The 22,705-nt window shown below is 41.0% G+C and overlaps 1 protein-coding gene across 1 annotated transcript; it reads left to right on the forward strand.

Annotated features, from left to right (window-relative positions):
- The first annotated feature begins 602 nt into the window (after nt 1–602).
- RAD21 (RAD21 cohesin complex component) lies at nt 603–22,420 on the forward strand. Its single transcript, XM_035125645.2, has 14 exons — nt 603–762; nt 5,977–6,144; nt 7,247–7,376; nt 8,613–8,712; nt 9,281–9,387; nt 11,431–11,634; nt 13,350–13,475; nt 14,129–14,251; nt 14,834–15,057; nt 15,717–15,861; nt 16,165–16,316; nt 17,528–17,677; nt 19,671–19,754; nt 20,646–22,420. Exons 2-14 carry the CDS (start codon nt 6,001–6,003, stop codon nt 20,835–20,837), a joined length of 1,881 nt encoding a protein of 626 aa, XP_034981536.1. The 5' UTR covers nt 603–762; nt 5,977–6,000; the 3' UTR covers nt 20,838–22,420.
- The last annotated feature ends 285 nt before the right edge of the window (nt 22,421–22,705 follow it).

Genomic DNA, 22,705 nt, shown 5'->3' on the forward strand with positions numbered 1-22,705 from the left:
CGGGATCCCTTCTAATTCTACAATTCCCTAATTTCCGTCATTACTTAATAAAGATGTGCTTGGAGACTTTCTGAGTAAAATACCAAACAGGACTCCTGCGCATCTCAAAAAACTTGCACATGCTCAACACACACATATCAAATCCTCCAATATGCAATAATGTTTTGCAAAGTGCATTTCTCTTTCTTTCTTTCTTTTTCGGGGAACAGTAACCAACCCATGAAATACCATATACTGTAGCCTACTAGAAACTCACACAAACTAGAGCTCCTCCTCCCAGGTGAACATGTGCGCATGCGCCACACTCAAGCCGCTCGCATTCCCCACTTCCCTCACACGCTGGCCTCTACGACGGCCCCGCCCCACTATCGGTCTCTCTACAAGCTTCCGCACCTCATTGGTCAACGTCAACCCTGCGACTGGCGACTGCGCAAGCCTTGGCCTGTTAGCGCCGCGAGGCTCGTGCGCGCAGGCGCACTGGGGCCCGCTCTCACTCCCCCGCCCTCCAATCTCTCTCCTCTCTCTCCCCTCCCTCCATTTTTTTTAACGGTAAACATCCTGCCGATTTTTAAACGCCTGGTTTGGGCGGCAGGAAGGGGAGCGGCCGCCATCTTGTTTGTTTGAGTGTCTCGCGGAGGGGGGGTGAGGGGGAGACGCGAGGAAAGGGGCAGCGGCGGCGGCGGCGGCGGCGGCGGGTGGCCACCCTCACCCCAGCGCTCATCCGTGGGGCCCGCTGCCCTCGGCGGCCGCGCAGGAATCGAGGTAAGGGGCTGGAGGCGGGCGGGAAGGGCCGCCAACCCTGCTGGGAACGGGGAAGAGGCCTAGGCTCGGGCCCAGGTAGGTGCCCGTGTGAGGAGAAACCGCTGCCGCTGAGGGAACCGCCTGGCTTAGCCGGGAAAGAGCCGCTGAAGGCCGAGAGGAGGGAGGAAGGCGGCCTTGGCTGCCTTTCGCCCTCCGCCTGACGGGGGAACAAACCCGCCTTCGCCTCCGACGTCGCCGCAGCGTGTTCGGAGAGGCTCGGCAGGGAAGGAGGAGGAAGCCTTTCCCCGCCTCTGAGTCTCTCTCGTCCCTGGCTCGGCGCGCGCCTCGTTTCCCCGCTTCCTCGAAGGCGGCGGGCGCCGTTGATTCGAAGAAGCAGCCCCTTGCGCGGCGCAAACGGTTGCAAAAGGAGGTCTCGATCCGCAGAAAATTGGGCTGTGTTTTGGTTTTCCCCCCCCTATGGTCTACTTAAAAGAAAAAGGAAAAAAAGACCACGATCCAGTCGCCCCCCCCCAAAAAAAATGAAGATAGGACAAAACTCGCAACTTATGGACGGATTGCTTGCAGATTTTGCCTGGACAAGTGTAAAGATATTTTGAACGCGTTTATTAAATATATATACAGTACATATCTATATAACTATATCTATCCATATCTATCAATCTTTATATCTCATCTTATAAATAGCCATACTGTATATGTATTTAGGTAATAACTAAGTAACAGTTGCTTAGACTGGCATATATGCAATTGTTGCTTGCATACGTAGTGATACAATATATCCTCTCCCCTTCATGCGTTTTTGTTTGTTTGCTTTATTTTGTTCATTTAAGTGAAAAATCGAAATGCTGCAATCCAGTCCACGGTAAAAGCGAGCTCCATGCAACTCAGTTGAATACGTCTGAGTAAATAGGTATAGGGCTGTGCTGAAAACTTTTTGTTCATAATGGCATTAACTGGTGTATGTTTTTAATTCCCCTCCTGCGCTTTGCCCAGCATTGTAATATTATGATTCCTTTCATTGTAAAAAAAGGGGGGGGGAGATGGCCTCATGTAGTACAGGTCCACAGGTTGAATTTACTGTTGGTGCTTAAGGGGGTGAGATATTAATTGATGCCTAGGAAAAGAAGGACTGTGACAGCTGGAGGTTCTGCTATCAGGCGGCTCAGCTTCCTAAAATGTTTGGATTGTGGGAGCGATTGGGAGACAGACCAAGGCCATGAGAGTCTCATGCATGTTTCCAGGGTTGAGTGATTTCCCCGGCTGGTATCTCATGGCAAGGCACAGTCATCTGTGAAACTTGTAATTTCAGGATGAGGAGGATTCTTGCATATGTGAATTTGCATAAGTTAGAATGTCCAGGCAGTGTGGTGTATTGGCAAGTGTGTTAGATTGTGACCTGAGAGACCAGGGTTTGGATCCCCACTTGGCCATGAAGCTTGCTGGGTGATCTTGGGCCAGTCACCATCTCTTAGCCTAACCTACCTCACAGGGTTGCTGTGGGGAGGAGAACCAACAGTGTAAGAAACTGAGATATGAAAGCTAGGAGCTAAATCGCACCTTAAACCTAGGTTACGGGCACAACAACAGAATGTCTAGGTACGCTTTTTTTCTAACAAGAATACAAAGCTGAAAATGAATGAACTGCAGCTAAAATATTCTGTTCATTTTTCACATGGTCTAGTCCAGGGGTTCCCAACAAAATTTTCTCGAGGACCCCTCATCGAGCCGCTATTGTGACAAGGACCCCCATTAATTCCTAATCCTAAATCTAATTCCTAATTCCTAATCTAATTTTTCCAGTAAGCTTAACACTGATCTTGGAAGGGTTAGGTTCAAGGGACGCCGACGATTTAGGTTCAATGGACACTGACAAGATCGGTTCGAGAGTCACTGACTTACTTGCTTGAACATCAAATGCATTATCTTCCTCTTCATCTGTAGGCCTTTGTCGTTTTAACGAAAGACTTTTTAACCAACAGTCCATTTTTAACTACGCGAACTGTAGCTTCCGCGAAAAACAACGCTTTGTTTACAAACACTACTGTTTTGCAAAGAGGCAGCGCGTGCCAGGGAGGAGGGAGGGGAATGGAGAAGACAGGGTACCTGCACAGTAGCGCACAAATGAAGCCGACATGCGCAAAGCATCTTGGGGAGGTGAGCGTTAGTAGAATGTTCGTGCTGCCTCTTTGCAAAACAGTAGTGTTTGTAAAGCGCCGCCTAACGGCATACAGCAGAACTACTGCCTCTATCTAATTCTAGTTTTGAGCTAGACTCTGCTCATGCAGGAAGCGGCCAAAACAAAAAATCTGTTATCATACAAAATATATTTAATATATTTTTTATTCTAATAGCATCTTGCGGACCCCTCTGGCATAGCTCGCGGACCCCTGGGGGTCCCCGGACCACCTGTTGGGAACCACTGGTCTAGTCCTTTCTTTGCTCACCTGCTAATATTCTTAAGAGGGTCTCTTTTCCAATCTTCAGAGAGTAGGTGGAAGTGGGGAGGCAGAAAAACTTCCTCCTTTCCTTCCACTCTGCAGTTTTAATCTGAAATCTTAATGCCCTCCCAGCTCAGAAACTGCTCACACTAATGAAATTCGCTTTTTGCAAAATACTCCTGGAACAATGGGTGTTTCAAACACTGAGAACCATGTAACCACCTTGAGCTTCTTGCAAGATTAAGGTGGTATATAAATTAAACAAACTAACACACAAACATTTCCTAATAAATGAGCAGTGTTGACAAACATTCTTGGTCACTGGAGAGAACTTTCATCTGGAAGGACAAGTAATGTCAAAGGTCATTTAAGTCACATTCCTGTGGTGCCAGAATTTCAGCCTTGTATTATGTCTGTTGGATGCTTTGTTATTAGGATTACAGCAGGCACGATAGTTTTCATCCCACTATTGCAGTGCCAGAGATCCTCTTCCCATCTTGAAGACATGAAAGTAGGAGTTTATGGATAGCATTCACTGAAGCAGCAAAGCATGCTCAGCTGTGGATTTAGTAATCTTTTTCTGAAAAGTACCTAACATGATAGTAATTCTTATTGGGTCACAGAGGTGCAATAACTGTAAATCAGTGGCTAGCAGCTATTATTTGAATGGAGTTCTTAATTGCATGAAGTTTTTCCTAAGGGGAACATTTGATTTTTCTCAGCCAGAGGATATGTACTAGAGCAGGGGTCCCCAATCTTACCTGGCTTCGGGCCGGATGCCTGCCGCGCCGATCGCACGGAGGGCGAGGGAGCGCGTGCGCACTCCCGACCTGGAATGCGCTGGAAATAGCTTGTGTGCATGTGCAGAAGCCTCCTCCCACCCAGAAGTACACCGGAAATGATGCTTACGTGTGCGCACAAGCTATTTCCGTCGCTTTTCCGGGTCGGAAGTGGGCAGCCGCGCCGGTAAGAGCGGGCGATGGGGTTGCCGGGGGCCGCATAAAAGATCCTCGCAGGCCGTATGTGGCCCTCGGGCCATAGTTTGGGGTCCCCTGTACTAGAGAGAAGATTGTGGTTGCTTTACTCCTAGTTGTTTTATTGCTGTCTTGCACAATGCTGGCTTATGTCATTTGAACCCAAACTTTTGGTTTAGCTCTCTAGTCAAACACAAGTTATAATAAAGTTTGAGAGTTCACAGGATGCAGTTGGTTGCAGAGAGCTAAACCATGAGCCTAGATTGAAATGACACACTAAACCAAACCATGGCTTCGTTCAGTGTAGTAGCAAAATGATAAGGAAAAACCAAAATGACTCCGATCTCTCTTGGAGTTTGTTTGTTTGTTTGTATGTTCATGATTTGGCTTAGTGTGATGTGTGAATGAGGCATAATAATTTCAGTATTCCTAAAGAGTAGTGTTTGTGTGTAGTTCATATAAACATATTTTTGTTTTCTGGGTATAAAGTCTCTTGTGTTCCATTCTCACTTCAGTCAGCGTGTGGAGGGAGACAGAATCACACCCACCGATTTCCATCTATGTTTAGTAGATTAGGATGGGCTTCATATATAGGCACAGCTGTACATGCAGTTGGAAACTACTAGTTTTCCTGATCCCAAGTACAAACCGTACATAAAACATGTTCTCACCATGTGCTCAATATAGCAAATTGAGAGCAGAGTCAGCTGATGAAGTGAGGGAGGATCAGTAGCTAAAATCTCACTCCCACACTTTGGTAGAATGTGTACAGAATATGAGAAGAGGGCTACAGTTATTGAAGGGAACGTTTATACCTGGTTGTTGAAAATTCTCTCTGCTGCTCCCAGTTGCTGGAAGGGAACAAGTCTGGTGTTGATATTGTTGCTATTGCTGACACTGTCACAGTAATGGGAGTTTGTCTATAATATGCAGTTAAGAGAAGTGGAGCTAGCAAGTGAAATCATAGCAATATTGGTATTTGGGGGGCTAGCAGATGCAGTTGCAGACTAGTTGCTGTAAATTGTTTGACTTCATGAAATGTGCATTGTATTTCAAGGCTTGCAGTTAAGTACATAGTTTGCAGAAGACTTTTGCAAAAGGGAGAATAATATGGACACATACTGAAGCTTGCAAGTGTATTTCTTCATACTGGGTTAGGGAAACAGTTCTGGAGGTTTAAACTAATTAAGATTCTTGCTGTACTTGTTGCCTGCTGGTTGTTGTGCTACTGGAATGAAAGTAATATAATAATTGAAGCAGAAAAAGCTCAATTCTGCTTTTTGTCTCTACAACTGAGACGTTCCACACATCTGGTATTTTAGCATCGTGCCTTGAAGTATATTTGTGGGGCATCACATGGCTTGTTTCATGAGGAAACAAGCTTAAGGAACTACTTGATGTGATGCAACCTGCTACCTGACAATCCTGTGCACAGTAATGCTCCAAACTCCTGATTGGTGTATGGCAGTGTTGGCCAAACTTGGGTCTCCAGCTGTTTGAGGACTATAATTCCCATCATCCCTGACCACTGGTCCTGTTAGCTAGGGATGATGGGAGTTGTAGTCCAAAAACAGCTGGAGACCAAAGTTTGGCCAACAGTGGTGTATGGTGTTTCTAGATGGCATGTTCCCAGGTGTCATGTCTGATAACCCTACTGTACAAAGTGGCCCTTATATAGGTAAATCCATGGCTTCTTTTTCTGCTAAACAGAAAACATCTATACCTCTACAAAATAACTTGCAAGAATTAATCTGTTTCCTTTTTGTTGCATAATAATTTAGTTTACTTGTATTTCTTTACAGGTTGTGGCATAGACAGTTGGCACAATGTTCTACGCTCACTTTGTTCTGAGCAAGCGAGGGCCGCTAGCCAAAATCTGGCTGGCGGCCCATTGGGATAAGAAGCTAACCAAAGCCCATGTGTTTGAATGCAATTTGGAGAGCAGTGTGGAAAGCATCATCTCGCCTAAGGTATTACAAAAGTAATAGCATTTGTTTAGAGATAATAGGATTCTGTGTTTTTCATGTGCTATCAGAAGTGTTGATATAAAAATATGCATTCATTCAGTTGCTGCTTCATTGAACTTGGCATTAACTGCTTTGCTATATCAGACCAACATACGCTTAGTCCAGTGTCGTGTTTCCACTTGTAACCAGGCAGGTGCTTCTGGGCACTCAGTTTAGGGCATGAATGACATGTGTCATTCTCTTTTCATTTGCCCACAGCATCTGGCATTCAGAGGTATATTTGCTTCAACAAAGAGATATCATTTATCTATCATGACTAGGAATTGTTGTAGACTTCCTATATGCAGAATGAGAAACTGATCCTACATGCAGGATGAAGTTTAGTTCATACCTGCTTTTTGAATCTCATCTGTGCTTGTGTTGTTTACTTTACTGTTGGTGTTCTGTGTTCACAACCCACATTGCTTTAATTAACTCCCTATTGTCTTCAATAAAATATACCAGGTACTATATTATCCAGGTAAGATGGCATCATGTAAAATGACCTAGAACAATGGAAACTAAAACTGGCTATTTTAGTTAATTATTCTCATAATTCATTGTTCAAGTACTGATCCTCTTCTGGATGCTTCTGCAATAAGTTTTTTGTCAGTCTTTCTGAAATATATATTTTTCATGATTGCTAAAAATAGTAATAGAACATCTTTGATATTAAAGCCACATAAATTTACAAGCCCAAGCTTGTGGATATCAGTTTAAGTAATTTGTGGTACATCAATAGTTGAATTGGTGAATGGGTAGAATTCATGCTCAGCCAGATTACAGAAAGTAATCCCTACCTGCATGCTGGAAAATGATCATTAGTCATCATTGACGCAGAGTGTGTGACTATTTGCATGTACAAACAAACAAAAATATTGGTGAAACAGTGGTTTTAGCGATCCAGGAAGGATAGTCTTAGAAAGTACTTCTCAAAGTTATAAATATTTTTGACAGTGAAAAGAAGTTCCAACTTGTTTGCTTGAGGAATTATCTTTCGCCAAAAAAAATGTTTCTCCATCAGATATGATTGACTGCTGCATACTAACTATAAGTAAATTTTCAGGTGAAGATGGCTCTTCGGACTTCAGGACATCTTTTACTGGGAGTTGTTAGAATTTATCACAGGAAAGCTAAATATCTCCTTGCAGATTGTAATGAGGCATTCATTAAGATCAAGATGGCTTTCCGTCCAGGTATTTGCTGCATAATTGCTATTCACTAAGTTACTGCTCTTACATAAAGAGCAAATTGCTCTGGAATTTAGTACAGTGGTACTAGGCATGAGCATATACAGTACAGTGGTACCTCGGTTTACAAACACAATTGGTTCCGGAAGTCTGTACTTAACCTGAAGCAAACTTTCCCACTGAAAGTAATGGAAAGTGGATTAATCTGTTCCAGACGGTCCGTGGAGTACTTAAACTGAAGCGTACTTAACCTGAAGCGAACTTTCCCATTGAAAGTAATGGAAAGTGGATTAATCCGTTCCAGACGGGTCCGCGGAGTACTTAAACTGAAAATACTCAAACCGAGGCGTACTTAAACCGACGTATGACTGTACAGGCAATGACCGATTTTATGTGTGTTTCATATGTGCGCGGCTGTGCATTGTGGCGACTTTGAAGTGGCCAAAAAAGGGGATGGATCGGGCTTATGTGTGCTCTGCTGTCATGCATGATGACCCGGAATGAAACCCCCATGCAAATTGGGGGTTGCCTGTATTATATCAACATTTACTTGTTTTACACATTTTTCATTCTCTTTTCATAGCATGTTTAAATTTCCCTTCCTGTGCATGCTTAAGTAGGTGTAAGGCCTATTGAATATTGGAATATTTTATAAGTAGGAATGTTTCCTAAGTTATTACCCACTGAAATTCTCCAGAGGCATATTTGTTTAGGGGCGCTTTTTGTAGCTACAAATACATTGCCACACAAATAACTCAGTGGGCTCATGGAGTTACAGGAAGAAGAAAAATAAGAAGAGTTTAGATTTGATATCCCGCTTTATCACTACCCTAAGGAATCTCAAAGCGGATAACAATCTCTTTTCCCTTCCTCCCCCGCAACAAACACTCTGTGAGGTGAGTGGGGCTGAGAGACTTCAGAGAAGTGTGACTAGCCCAGGGTCACCCAGCAGCTGCATGTGGAGGAGTAGGGACGCAAACCTGGTTCACCAGATTACAAATCTACCACTCTTAACCACTATACCACACTGGCTTCATGTGGAACCTTTAAAGACCCAATAGTCTGTGAGCACATGATGCCTCACCGTAACAGAAAATGCTACTTAAAGAATAGGTTTTATTTCAGTGGATGGAATAGTTCATTGGCTAAAAAGACTCCTGCCGCAATAAGTGCCATGTGCCAAGATGGTTGTTTCTTGTTTAAAAGTATCACCTTACGAATTTTATAGCACTTGTTTTTCAGGTGTGGTTGATTTGCCGGAGGAAAATAGAGAAGCTGCATATAATGCTATCACCTTACCTGAAGAATTCCATGATTTTGACCAACCCTTGCCAGATTTAGAGTAAGCTGCTTTGTCTTCTGCTGTTTCTAGAACTGCTATCCTGGAGAATGTATGGTTGTTGACATTTTCTCATATTCCTCTAATTGTGTTATGTGTAAGCACTTGAACCCTGTAAGACACACAGATGCCTCAGCTAAGACTGCTTTGGGGAAGGCTGACCACATGCCAAATTCTGAATGATTGTACTACAGTGCATGTGGTTTATTTGTCTTTAAATTGTATAGTTGGATAGCTACCACTTTTCTAAACCTGCTGTAATGATAGAAACTATTGAATGGATAGTGCTTTTTGTACCCAGGCTACTTTCAGAATGTATCCTTGTAGCATTCTTGTATATTCCTTACTTTATGGAGCCAATATTTTAACTAAATTCTTTCAAACATTTAAATAATTGTGTCTAAGGATACTTGTAACTACTTTTACAAACGTAAGTTGATCAGAAAAGTAAGTCTCTGTAGTATTAGTTTGATAAACCTGATCTTCTGTGATTAAGCTTTATTAGTTATTATTTGTGTTTTGAGATGGTTTCCAACTAAAGATATTTCTCATTTTTTTTGTTCTTTCAAAGTGATATTGATGTGGCTCAGCAATTCAGTTTAAATCAAAGCAGAGTGGAAGAAATTACAATGAGAGAAGAAGTGGGAAACATCAGTATCCTTCAGGATAATGACTTCGGTAAAGTATAACTTCTGTTCTTAAATGTATTTGTGGCAACTGCACTACAGTTTTACGTAAAGTTACCACAGAAGCAGTTAGTATAGTGTTGTGGTAGTTTGCTTGGCTCTGTCTTTCCTTAGTTAGAAAAAAGAAAGAAAACTTATTGACTATTTTAGAACAGTAGAGAAAGCTGACCAGGATTAGGACTCTTTGGAGTAAGTAGACAAAAGTCACCCAGAACAAAATGGCACCAAGAATGCAATGATCTGTCCAACAAACACGAATCCAGACTGATTGTGATCATGGTAACTTAAGAAAGACTTTTTAAAGCACATTTTGCAATGGCTTTAGCAACAAGCTGGAATATGATAATTAAGCCTCTGGAAACAAAAATGATTCAGTTTGGAATACACCTTGATGACATGGCTACCTGTGCCTCAGAGGTGCTTCACATTGGCTTGCAAAAAACTGAAGAACTAGTGTTTCTCAGAAAAGAGAACAAGATTATAAAAGAAAATCTTGAAGAAATGGAAAACAGAAGTAAGCTGGAAATAACCGCTTTTGCTTGATTCTGGAGTGAGCAGAGGATCATTCCCCTTCCATGGCTACTTTTATTGCTGTTTGGTTGATTTCCATCATTTCTGATTTTGAAAGCTTGGCCATGAACGTTGAGTCTCTCAGCACTTACTGCCAAACCGAAAGGTGCTGCTCCTTCCAGGGAGCACCCCCAGGGATTTAGCAAAAAGGAAGAATTAACATCAAAGCTTAGAAAAATTTAAAACCTGACAGATGACCATCCAATCTCTGCTTAAAAACCTCCAAGGAAGGAGAGTCCACAACCTCCTGAAGAGGGAGTCCATGCACTGTCAAATGACACTTACTTTCTGAAAGTTCTTCCTGATGTTTAGGAGTGTCAGCGCAAGGTGCCTGCATTATGCTGATGATACTCGGCTTTGTTTCTCTATAACATCTGAATCAGGAAAGGCCCTGCAGTCCCTCAGCCACCTGGACACAGTGCTGAAATGGATGAGGAAAAACAAGCTAAGCTTGAATCCTGGTGATATGGAGGCACTGAGCCTCCAGTGACAGCTGGTTCCAGGAGCACCCCCAAACTGCTAACCTTCTCTTCAGTGGCTAGAAGAAGTGCCTTTTACCAGCTGCAAGTGATTTGACGGTTACTGCCATTGCTGGACCACGAAAGCCTTGCCACAGTAGTTAATGTCTTCTTATGTTGGTTACTTCAAGACTGGATTATTGCAATGTACTCTATGTGGGGCTTCCATCCCACTTGATCCAGAAGCTGCAGTTGGTGCAGAATGCTGCAGCACAATTGTTGACAGGAATGAGGCCTTGTCAGCATATAACACCTGTGCTGAAGGAACTGCACTGCTGGGTCCAGTTTATCTATGAGATTGCCTTTCGCCACATGTGCCCACTTGACTGCTTCGATCAGTGGAATCGTCACTACTAAAAGTGCCACATAATACCCATTCCACATTTGTAAGAATGCAGCCATTTACTGTGGCAGGAACTATACTTTGAAACTCCCTGCCTGTTGAGATCAAGCAGGATGTCTGCTTAAAGCATTGTTGGTTAGACAAGTTCACCAAGATGTTTAGAAAGTTGAGGTGGTTTTTATCAGTTTCAGTATTTTAACTTGTATATATGTATGGCTTTTTGTAAACTGCTTTGAGGGTTTTTCCTACAATCAAGTGGTATATAAATTTTATAAAATAAAACCACTAGCTTAAAAGTAGTATCCTTAAATGCAAAAGCCATGGGAGGCATTTTTAAAACTAAAAGAATTACCGTCTGTGTTAAGGATATGAGTCTGCAAACAGTAATGTTGCAAAAAAATCATAAATATTAAAAGCTAATTTCTGTTGCCATAAAGAATCCACTGACCAATTTTGACACCGTATTAAGAGTATGCCATTCAGTAGCAGTAGGATTAAAATTAGAAGTAGAGGATTTCATAAATTGTAGCGTAATAATATTGTATTACCAGTTGAGGTTCTTTTTCAATGTCACTTGCATTTATGATGACTGCTCTTATAACAGGTGATTTTGGAATGGATGATCGTGAAATGATGAGAGAAGATAGTGCATTTGCAGATGACATGTTGGATAGTACTAGTGCTTCCAACCTTCTGCTGGAGCCTGAGCAGAGCACCAGTCACCTTAATGAGAAATCTAATCACTTGGAATATGAAGATCAGTACAAAGATGACAATTTTGGAGAGGGAAATGATGGTGGCATCCTGGGTATGTTGGTAATTCATATTTCACCCTACATAATTTAAGGGGTCCAACCTTGTGTGGATTTTGTTTTAAAGAGAATATAGTGTATAAATCTTAAAGCCTGTTTGAACGTCTTGCCAGCATCACTTACTTATCTAGTCCCTGAGGTTCTGATTCACTGTTTTAAAAACATAAAACTCGTGTTTATGAGAAAGGACCCTACTTATAGTTGAAGAAATACTACTGTAGAAGACAGGCTAGCTACTGAGTGGGGTTATTGGACAGTGGCACCAGTAACTAATAGGAGCATGTTTTCTGGGTTGTATGGTAAGGTTACCAGATTTTTTTCAAAGAATCTGGGGACACGGGTTTTTTTGGGGGGGGGAGTTATTTTTTTAAAAAAATTAAGAAAGTTATCTTTTCTGTGATCTCCTCTGTTGCACGGCCTTCCTCTGGGCCCCAGCCTGATCTCTTGGAGCGCTATCCGCCATGGAGTAGGCTTGGGTCGGGCTTGGGCTCAGCCATGTGTCTTTGCCCTCCCGGTGCTCTCCTACCTCTCTTCCTCAGCGGTGGCAGCGGCAGCAGTGCGGCAAGGTTGGGGTTCCCCTCTTTTTTCTCCTTCCTCTTTCTCTTCCTTCTCTTTCTCCTTTCCTCCTTCTCCCTGCATTGGCTCCAGGGTTTTTACTAGCCCTGGAGCGCCGCTGGACAGTCGGCCAGGTGGCTGGGCACTCTTGCTGCCGGCTAGATTTTGATCATGGGGCTGTGTGTCAGCGGTTCCCCCAGTTGATGTGCCGGGCGTCCCGGGTTCCCCCTCAGCAGCAGCAGCGGTAGCTGCAGTCTCAGCCACCTGGAGCCAGCCAGGTAGTGCAGTTGGTTCTGGCTGGCTTCAGGAGCTGCTCGCTGCCATGGCACCCGTCATTTTGCCTCACCAGAAGTCCCCATATGTGTCTTGTGCCGTTGAACCAATCATGCAACATTAATTCCCTACTAATAAATCTACAGCACTTAAAATATAAATCCGGGGACTGTCCTGGGAAACGGGGACATCTGGTAACCATATTGTATGGGGATCAACTGTCCTCATGTATCCTTCTATGTATTCTGTCTGTCTTAAAATGCAGGGACATCTTCCCCCTTGCATACAAGCCATTCTTTCCTAGGCAATATTAAAAATGGATGGCTGTGGTGAACAGAGGATTTGGTTTAAAATCCTGAAGATAAAGGATTTGGGCTATGTGTGTCATCTTGGAATGGAATTCTACAGGTGGATTCTTCATTCCTTGCAAGCTGCTCTTGTATCATAGGCTAGCTCATGGTATTTGCTGCCTTTAAAAAAGTGTCTTTGCCATCCCACCCCCCACCCCCCGTATTATGATTTTTAAAAAGTTTTTCATAATACAGTTAGATATAGAAAACTACTGTAAATTTAAAAAGACAAACAGCTGCCAAAGGGAAAAGGAAAGAAAGAGAAGGAAGGAAGGAAGGAAGGAAGGAAGGAAGGAAGGAAGGGAGGGGAAAAACAAGAATGTCTGATTTTTCCTCCTGCCAGTTACATTTATAAAGTTGTTTAGGTCCAAGTGTCATTCATTTCCTTTTTCCACGAAAAGCCCAAATTTTATTACTGATAACAGCTGTGTTTTTTCTTTAATGTCAACTTTACCGTAGTAATTCCCACCACTATGCCACATTTTGGTACATGGCATGCGCCTTCAATCTTAACTCTTGTGTTGCCCTTTCAGATGACAAACTTCTCAGCAACAATGAGGGAGGCATATTTGATGACCCACCTGCTCTTTCAGAAAGTGGAGTAATGATGCCTGAGCAACCTCCGCATGATGATATAGATGATGATGATAATGTCTCAAGTGAGTGTTTAAATTAATGTTTTAAACAGAAAAAAATGCCGTGAATGATGGGCAGCGCTTCATAGACCTTTTGTTGAACTCATGTAGTCTGTATATCTTGTATGCTAATAAGCATCTTGACAGTAACTGAGAAAGTACTTTTTGCTAATGAGGCTGGAAACTAAAAGGAAGGCATATTTTAAGGGAAGGAATAATATTTCCTCTCCTCTCTCCCCTCACCCCCAGCAAACTATGTCTGGTATTTCAAACCACTTGCTGGGGAACAATAATGCAAGATGTCTATGGTCTATTGCCTTGTGTTCTACTTACAGGCTTCCAAGCCTTTGGCCTGATCCAGCATGCCTTATATTTCTTCTTGTTTAGTATTGCACTAAGGAAATAAAGGGCAAGGGTGACGGTTTGAGTTCACAAAAGCTGCAAGTCAACTCTGTTGCTTGGCTTACTTGCCTTCCTGAATTTTAGGCCTCCTTCACCCACCCACCCCCGCCAATTATCCTATTCTAAGCACACTGTCTGAGTGTGGGAATGTGTTGAGTGGTGTGTAATTATAAATGGATTAGCAGTGTGTGAAAATTGGAAATGGGCTGAATTGTGTAAACTTCCATGCTTTTAACCATTTATTAGGAAACTCAGTTTATATCTTTGATTCGCAGTGGGTGGACCTGATAGTCCAGACTCAGTTGATCCGGTTGAACCATTGCCAACGATGACTGATCAGACAACACTGGTTCCAAATGAAGAAGAAGCTTTTGCTTTAGAGCCTATTGATATAACTGGTAAATACTGGATTCTTATTTTCACTTTTGTACTAGAAAAGTCTTGACTGAAGAATTTCCATGTTAGCCTTTTGTGTCAAAAACAGGAGCCTTGTGGCATTTTAAAAAAACTAATTTATTTTGATATAAACATGGTGGAAGCCTGGTTAACTTTACTGAGTGAAAAAGAGTATTTTTATTTATTATTTTTAATTTCAAGTAACAAAACATACCATACAGAAAGAGTGCTTTAAACCAACCTGTGTGCCCTGTGTATGTACATACATACAATTCACACATGCAAACAACCAATAGCAGCAGCTTGTGCTTGTTGACCTTGATAAAATATGTCCTTTTTAGTCAGTGGTCACAATTATGCTGTTACTCAGTCCCTGGTGCATATGGTATTAACTGCGAGTGATACCTTAATACGATTTAGCGCTGACAAGTCTTAAGAGAAATCTTTTTATAAAAAAATGTTTTCTACCTGAGCAGCACAGTACTTGTAAAGAATTCTAAAGTTGTTAATGGTGTGACCTGATTCTAAATATGACTATTTTTGCTGATTGAGAAGTGTTAACACATTACTTTTTTCTTGACCAGTTAAAGAAACAAAGGCAAAAAGGAAGAGAAAACTGATTGTGGACAGCGTAAAAGAACTGGACAGCAAAACTATAAGAGCCCAACTCAGTGACTACTCTGATATTGTCACTACACTGGATTTGGCACCTCCTACTAAGAAGTTAATGATGTGGAAAGAGACTGGGGGTGTTGAAAAACTTTTCTCTCTCCCTGCTCAGCCTCTGTGGAATAACAGACTGTTGAAGGTAAACCAAACTTAGGGAAATTTATTTTAAAATAACAGGTAAAGGTAAAGGGACTCCTGACATTTAAGTTCAGTCACAAATGACTCTGGGGTTGCGGTGCTCATATCGCTTTACAGGCTGAGGGAGCCAGCGTTTGTCCACTTCCACAGACAGTTTTTCTGGGTCATGTGGCCACCATGACTAAGCCGCTTCTGGCGAAGCCAGAGCAGCGCACAGAAACGCCGTTTACCTTCCTGCCGGAGCGATACCTATTTATCTACTTGCACTGGTGTGCTTTCAAACTGCTAGGTTGGCAGGAGCTGGGACCGAACAACGGGAGCTCACCCCGTCGCAGGGATTCGAACCTCCGACCTTCTGATTGGCAAGCCCAAGAGGCACAGTGATTTAAACCACAGCACCACCCACGTCCCTAAAAATAACAGTTATCCTAAGCTAAATACACCATAGCATATCACAGATTGCAAATGGCAAGTTCATAAGAATTGTATATGTGCGTGCTTGCCATTTTGCTTAAAATCATTTTCATAAAATTTGGTATCTTTCTGGTCTTGGTCTTAATACTAAATCACTTAATACTAAATCAGTGGTTTGGCTGCAAAAGCAATTCAAAGTGCTGCTGTTCCACATGTAAGACTTACCTTGCTTTGTTTTGCTTGTAGCTTTTCACTCGCTGTCTTACACCTCTTGTACCAGAAGATCTTAGAAAGAGGAGGAAAGGTGGGGAAGCTGATAACTTGGATGAGTTCCTGAAAGACTTTGAGAATCCAGAAGTGCCCAGAGAGGAACCACAGCGCAGTGTTATTGGTTTGTGCTTCTTTAATGGCATCTTTCCTAACCTGTAGAGACTTTTTAACTACATCTAAAAACTTACATAATCTTAGTGCTCAATGCTTGTAGCTGCTTTAGTGTACTGGGATCATCTAAGTTTAGAGCAAAGCAATGTTCTAGTCATAAAAAGGAAAATGTTGAGTTTTAGTATCTCCCCCCCCCCAATAGAGTACATTAATTTGCAACACTCTCATGCTTAAAAAGCAAAATAGAAAGGGCTACAAACTCCTAAATGACTTTTGAGTAAGGTTGTCATTTATGATTACTTCTATGCAATAGATGAACCCATCTTGGAAGAGCCAAGTCGTCTTCAGGAGTCCATCGTGGAAGGCAGCAGGACCAACTTGGATGAATCGGTCATGCCGCCACCGCCACCTCAGACAGGTGTAAAGCGAAAGGTTGCACAAGTGGAACCAGAGCCTGTGCTACCCGTGAGTGACAATGTCCTATTCTGCTTGCTGTTGACTCCCCAATGTTGTGCATAATTGCGAGTCTCTCTGTTCACTTTTAGGTTTTACTAGAACATAGGGAAGAAAATGACCTGTAAGCTGTGCAAGGCTCGATGTGTTGAGGGCATTCAGAAGCAGCACTATGACTCATATGTGGAATATTAATATAGGAAATGAGTGTAAATTCAAAGTCTATGCTATGCTTGGCAGTATTTCAAACTATCCTCACTGAATAATGCAGCAACTTGGGAGTAGCACTATCCTAATTCCTGGGTTTTATCACAGGCCTCTGGAGCCGTTTTTGAAGATGAGCAGTGGGGAGGGCTACAGGAGAGAAGAGAGGAGGAAGGTAGTTGTGTTGTAGAAGCAGAAGCCCACTGCATTAGTGGAACAATAGTGTGGGATACTCCCCTCTCATAACTTGTTCTGCATTTGTAAGAACATTTATTGTGGCAGCATCTACTTTGGAACTTGCTCCCTATTTAGATCAAGCAGGTGCCTTCACTGCCCTCTTTTTGGCACTTGCTGAAAATATTTATGTTCTAGATGTGTAGTAAGTTGGTTGTATCTTAGTATTTTAATCTTAGTATTTTAACTTGTATATGTTTTAAAATATGGTCGTAAATTTGTCTTGATTTTCTTGTTTTACAGTCTTGTAAACCACTCTGAGGTGTGTTTTTTTTTAAAAAAAAAAAAGCCCCCCAATCCAGCGGTGTATAAATTTTATGAAATAATAAATAAAATGGCTAGCTTAAAAGTAGTAACCTTAAATGTAAAAGGCATGGGAGCATTACTAAACTTAAAAGAATTACCTCCTTTGTTAAGGACATGAGTCCATAAGCTGTAATGTTGCAAGAAATACATAAATATTAAAAGTTTACTCCTTTTGCTGTAAAGAAGGAAGCTTTCTCCACTGACTGATTTCAACACCATATTAAGAGTATTTATGTCATTCAGTAGCAATTGGGAGTATTTCGTATGAAATAAGTAAATAAATGATAACAAATTTGGCTATTGAGGAAAGATGTGAGTGAGAGTCATTGAAGAGACTTTAACAGAATGTGGATACATTTATGCTTAATGCAGTAAGACTATACAAAGCTTTTGAAAGTTTTAAATTATAATAATATGTACTCAATAGTTAAACAGTTATCTAGTTTCAGTTGTTATAACTTGAATGCTTCTCTCCTTAGTCTCAACCATTGCAACCGATAGAAATGCCCCCAGTGGAACTGCCTCCAGAAGAGCCTCAAAACATCTGCCAGCTAATTCCAGAGCTAGAGCTCTTGCCTGAAAAGGAAAAAGAAAAGGAAAAGGAAAAGGAGGAGGAGGAAGAGGAAGAGGTAGGTACTGAGTTGTTATAACAGGGGTGCAACACTGTAGTTTCTATTGGCCGAGTTAATTCAATGGCATTTAGAATTTGAACACATTTGTATGCTTGGATTTTTCCTACCTTGCCCTTGAAAAGGATTACATTTACTACTTTATATATCTTCATTGCAGAATTAAGCAGGCAGAAACAGGATTGTGCATATTTCTTTACCTGTATCTCTTATTACTTGTTGCTTCTACAGATATAGAAAAATGCTGAAGCTTTACAATCATGTGTTTGGTTGCATTTGTATGCATGAGTTGATGATCTCTGAGCTGGGTTTGAGTAACTTGTTTCTTGTTCTAAATGGTATATTTGAACCCATTTAAATCCCTTGTCAACCACTAATTTTGCTGGAAGGCCAGGATCTTCCTTGTGTCTCTTCTATCTCTCCCCTCTCCCCCTCATGTAAATTTGCATCTAGTGATACGTTTGAGGAACATGAAAGAGGAAGAGTTATAGAATCATAGAATTGTACTTGAAAGGGACCCCGAGAGTCATCTATTCCAACCTCCTGTAATGTTTCTCATACTTCTGGGCTTGCAGTTGCCAGGCCAATTAATAAGTTAACTGGCCTGGGCAGTTATTTAAACAATTTGTTCTATAGGAAGCTTGTGAAAATAATAATAATTTATTATTTAAACCCTAGCCACTCTGGGCGGCTTCCAACAAAAGATTAAAAATGCATTAAAACATCAATCATTAAAAACTTCCCTAAACAGGGCTAAACAGTAGTAGTCTGCAGTCCCACAATCACTGAGAATAAGTTCTATTGAGCTCAGTGGATTTACTTCTCAGTAGAGTAGATTGTGCTGCTAATAGAACACTTGAAAAACTCATCAAGTAGACACACCAAGGAAATTTCTTGTTTAAAAAGAATAGAGAAGTAGAAATTAGAAACTATGTAAATAGTTTTACATAGAAAAGTTGAAAGAGTAAGCATGACCACTATTCAGAAACATTACAAACCCTATCATTTTTTTTTCTGTAAAAGTTAAATTCCTTTGAGCAGTTCTTTATTTAATTTTAGCAGTGGTACAAACAAATTATTAACAAACCATTCTGAAACAGAAGGTACAAAAAAACTGGTATATGAACATTTTGCAGTTTTGAATGAATTCAAATAAGTTTCTTAATCATTTTCTTTAACAATATTTATATGATAGCATGATAAAAATACTTTGAAATCTTAGGATGTATAGTTGTGTGTACTTCATCATTGCCTAAAATAAAAAGAACTGTGAAGCTCTTGTAATGATTTTCAGAGAGATTTTCAAATGTGCTTCAATGAAACTAGTTATGGAGACAGATCTTTTGTACATGGCCTTAGTATGAGATTCCTGTAAAGATGAACTAGATGCCAGAATTGCTTTTAGCATATGTATTGCATAGAACTAGATATATTCCAATTACATCTTACAACAGTGTTGCCACAGATTGAAGGAACACAGATTGAAGAAAGATATTCCACGGTGCTTAGATAACTGATGAGTAAAGACTGCTCAGGATTAGGAATGTTGCCCCTTAGCTTTTAAAGCAGGCATAGGCAAACTCGGCCCTCCAGATGTTTTGAGACTACAATTCCCATCATCCCTGACCACTGGTTCTGTTAGCGAGGGATGATGGGAGTTGTAGTCCCAAAACATCTGGAGGTCCGAATTTGCCTATGCCTGTTTTAAACGGAGGAGGGCACTTACTTGTATGCAATGCAATTCATTTGTAGATGGGTGCAGCATCATATAAGTTGCTCATTGTACTCTTGTTTATCATGAATCTACAGGCAATGAATTTTATTCTGCTGTTGTACGGTTCATGCATGTAACCATAATCCATTATGGTTTCTTCATGTGCCTTTTCTTTTGTGCCCTGAGCTTTAAAGTGAAGTCAATCTGGCCTTTTAGAATAGCAGAAAAGCATCATTTTAATGAAATAGCTAGCCCTATCTAAAATGTGATTGGTTGCAGGAGGAAGATGGTACAGGTGGTGACCAGGATCAAGAGGAAAGACGATGGAACAAAAGAACTCAACAAATGCTTCATGGTCTTCAGGTAAGAAATGGTTTCAGTAGTAAATGAAGAGTTCTTCTGAGCATGGCTTTTTATGCAGACAGTACATACCTGAGTCTCCCCACACAGGCCAGCCAGGAAGCCGACGTGTAGGTCATAAATGCAACAAGCCCTTCCCATAGTTGCTGTCTAATAGCTGGTGTTGTAGGAAACTTAGTATGCAGTGGGGATCCTGTGACTTACAGATTTTAGGATCTAGCAATTCAAACTCTATGCTCTTTTCTAAAACCAAAAGTTTCCCAAACAAGCAGGGGATTGTTCCACTCCACATGACTCTACATAATTTGAAGCTCATGCTAATTATGCTAAAATATCTATGTTACTATGCACTCATGTACATGGTGGAAGGAGCACTTCCACATTCAGATACTTGAAAGTTTCTGTTTTACTATTAAATATGTATTTTATAATCTCCCTCTTGGCTGCTTATGTTTTTACTTGATCAGGTTTTGGTTCTGTACTTATTGGGTGGGGTCCACACATCTTGACTGGCTATAATAGTCAGAGATTGCCTCTCTGCATCAGTCTTCATCTGAGGTAGAGGGGTGGGATCTTGGCTGTTACATTTGCCCAGTGTTGACTGCTGTGGCATGTCTTCACGATCATCCCTTCCTTCAAGCTGGAGGTGTTGGTGGTATTGCATTTGCTAAATTGAAAGAGGCTCAGAAAGCAGCAAAATTTCTACTTTTGCTTTCTAAGATTAAGTACATGGTTAGGAAGAGTATCTAGCATTTTCAGGCTTCAGAGAATGACACATAGTCTTAGAAGAATAAGATATGTGCTTCCCAATGATGTTCTAGTAGGTTCAATTGTGGTCCAGTAGTAAATGTTTAGATTAAGCTCAGAAGTAATTATAACATTTTCTTTTTTCAGAGAGCTCTTGCCAAGACTGGAGCAGAATCCATCAGTTTGCTTGAGCTGTGTAGGAATACAAACCGCAAACAAGCAGCAGCAAAATTCTACAGTTTCTTGGTACTAAAAAAGCAGCAAGCTATTGAGCTGACACAGGAAGAACCTTATAGTGACATCATTGCTACTCCTGGTCCCAGATTCCATATTATTTGAATGTTTGTTTGGCTTGCTGTATAGTTAGCATCATTAGTACTTACACATTGCCCAATGTGTAGGGCCTACAAAAGAAGAAACCTAGAGTCCATTGTCCTGTACAGTCATTGACTTGTGTTTTGTGTTTTTTTCTATTACATTTTACCACTTTTGCATTTCTAGTAACTTCTGCACTGGGTGACTTGAGTTCCAGTTGCAGAGATGAGAGAAAGTGACTCAAGGACCTAATAAAGAGTGTTTCTAAAACAAATCAAAACAGATGTGTGCAATATTGGTGCATGTAACTATGACTAATACATTGTTTTACAATTATCTGCTTAGTAAGCTAGAATGCTACTCCAGAAGACCCAAAAATGGCCAACCCTATTGTCTCATTACAGGTTTTTGCCAAACATGCTTAAAATGTGCTCTCTTTTCCTCATGGTAGTGAATTCTTCCTGCCCCACATTTCTGTCAGTGTTTTATCATCTTCCTACTTCTGATGCTGTTCTTGGAGCTGCCAATATGAATGTTAGTGCCTGGCAGGAGTATTTGCTGTGCCATGGTATCTTTAGAATAGAGTTTAAGCAGCTCTGGGGCTAAATGTAAATGGGTATCCTTGGAAAATATTATTTAAGTACAAGAGACAATACATTTCTGGTATTGGATTTTACATTCCATCTCAGTGGTCCATTTCTGAAAGCAAGGGTGGGGTAGTTCTGCTATAAAGCACCAACTGCAATAAAGGGTTTTTTTTTTACTTGTTGATTTGAAAATTATTGAGAATTTTAAAGGCTTTTGAGAAATGCCATAATTCTGAATTACAGGCAATTTTATTTAGGTATGCTGGTAGGTAGAAGGGTCTCGGTTTGAGCATGCTACTTTTTTCCCTTTTTCATTTTCTTTTCTTTTTACAAATGTGGCACACCACTGACCCTGAAACGACAGCAAGCTACATATGTATATTTTAGAGGCAGGAGAACCTTGCATTTATTGAACATAATCTTGTTGTGTAATAAGTATTAATAGATCTCCAGTGACCTTTACAGTTTTTGTAACAGTGTATTTCACAATAATGCACACTCCTGAAATACTGAGCGGATTTACAAATAACCTCTGATTTGATTTTACTACTAATTATCAGGACCAGGCCATACCAGAAATCATGTGACTATGTTGATGGATACATCAACATTCTTTTTTTAAGGTGGGGCAAAATTACTAAAGTTTCTGACTTTAAATGTTGGCACTTTTGTGAAATGATTCTCTTCTGGAACTAAGATTTCAGTGTATACCCAAGTGTAAAATTATGTGAATGTTTAAAAATTTGCAACATGTTTTCATAATCCTTGAGAAAGTTAACTATATAAAATAGTTACTGCAGCTTTATTTTTGACATGATGTGCCTGTACAACCATGATTTCCCCCCTTTGTACAAAGAGACATTGTAGATAACTTGAATGTTTAATTATAGAGGTCATTAGTTTCTTGTTAAACTTTGTTAGTCTGTTTTTGTTGCTTTTCAAGGTTAATATTCTTGAAAATAGTTGCTGTTATGTATAACTTTTCTAATAAAAGTTGTGTTATAAGCTATTGCATACTGATGCCCTTTCTCTCTGTGGATTGTATTTCTGGCTTCAGAGATGTCTTCCAATCTGCATGCCAAAGCAGCCCTCCAGATCCCTGATTTCCCCATCCTGTTGCAGCCTTCTGCGAGCTATTCCACACTGCTGAAGGTTGAATGGATCATCAGGGTCAGCTTTTTTTGGGGGGGGTGTAGGAGTTTGAAGCTAGGGTGGTCCCAACCCAATGTGTCTATTGTGTGCTGTACCCCTATTCCGGGTTCCAGCCAGCCATGCTCATTTTCAATATACTTTCTCCCCCCCCCC

The sequence above is a fragment of the Zootoca vivipara genome, chromosome 8 (genome assembly GCF_963506605.1).
Source record: "Zootoca vivipara chromosome 8, rZooViv1.1, whole genome shotgun sequence".
In the NCBI taxonomy this organism is placed as follows: domain Eukaryota; kingdom Metazoa; phylum Chordata; class Lepidosauria; order Squamata; family Lacertidae; genus Zootoca; species Zootoca vivipara.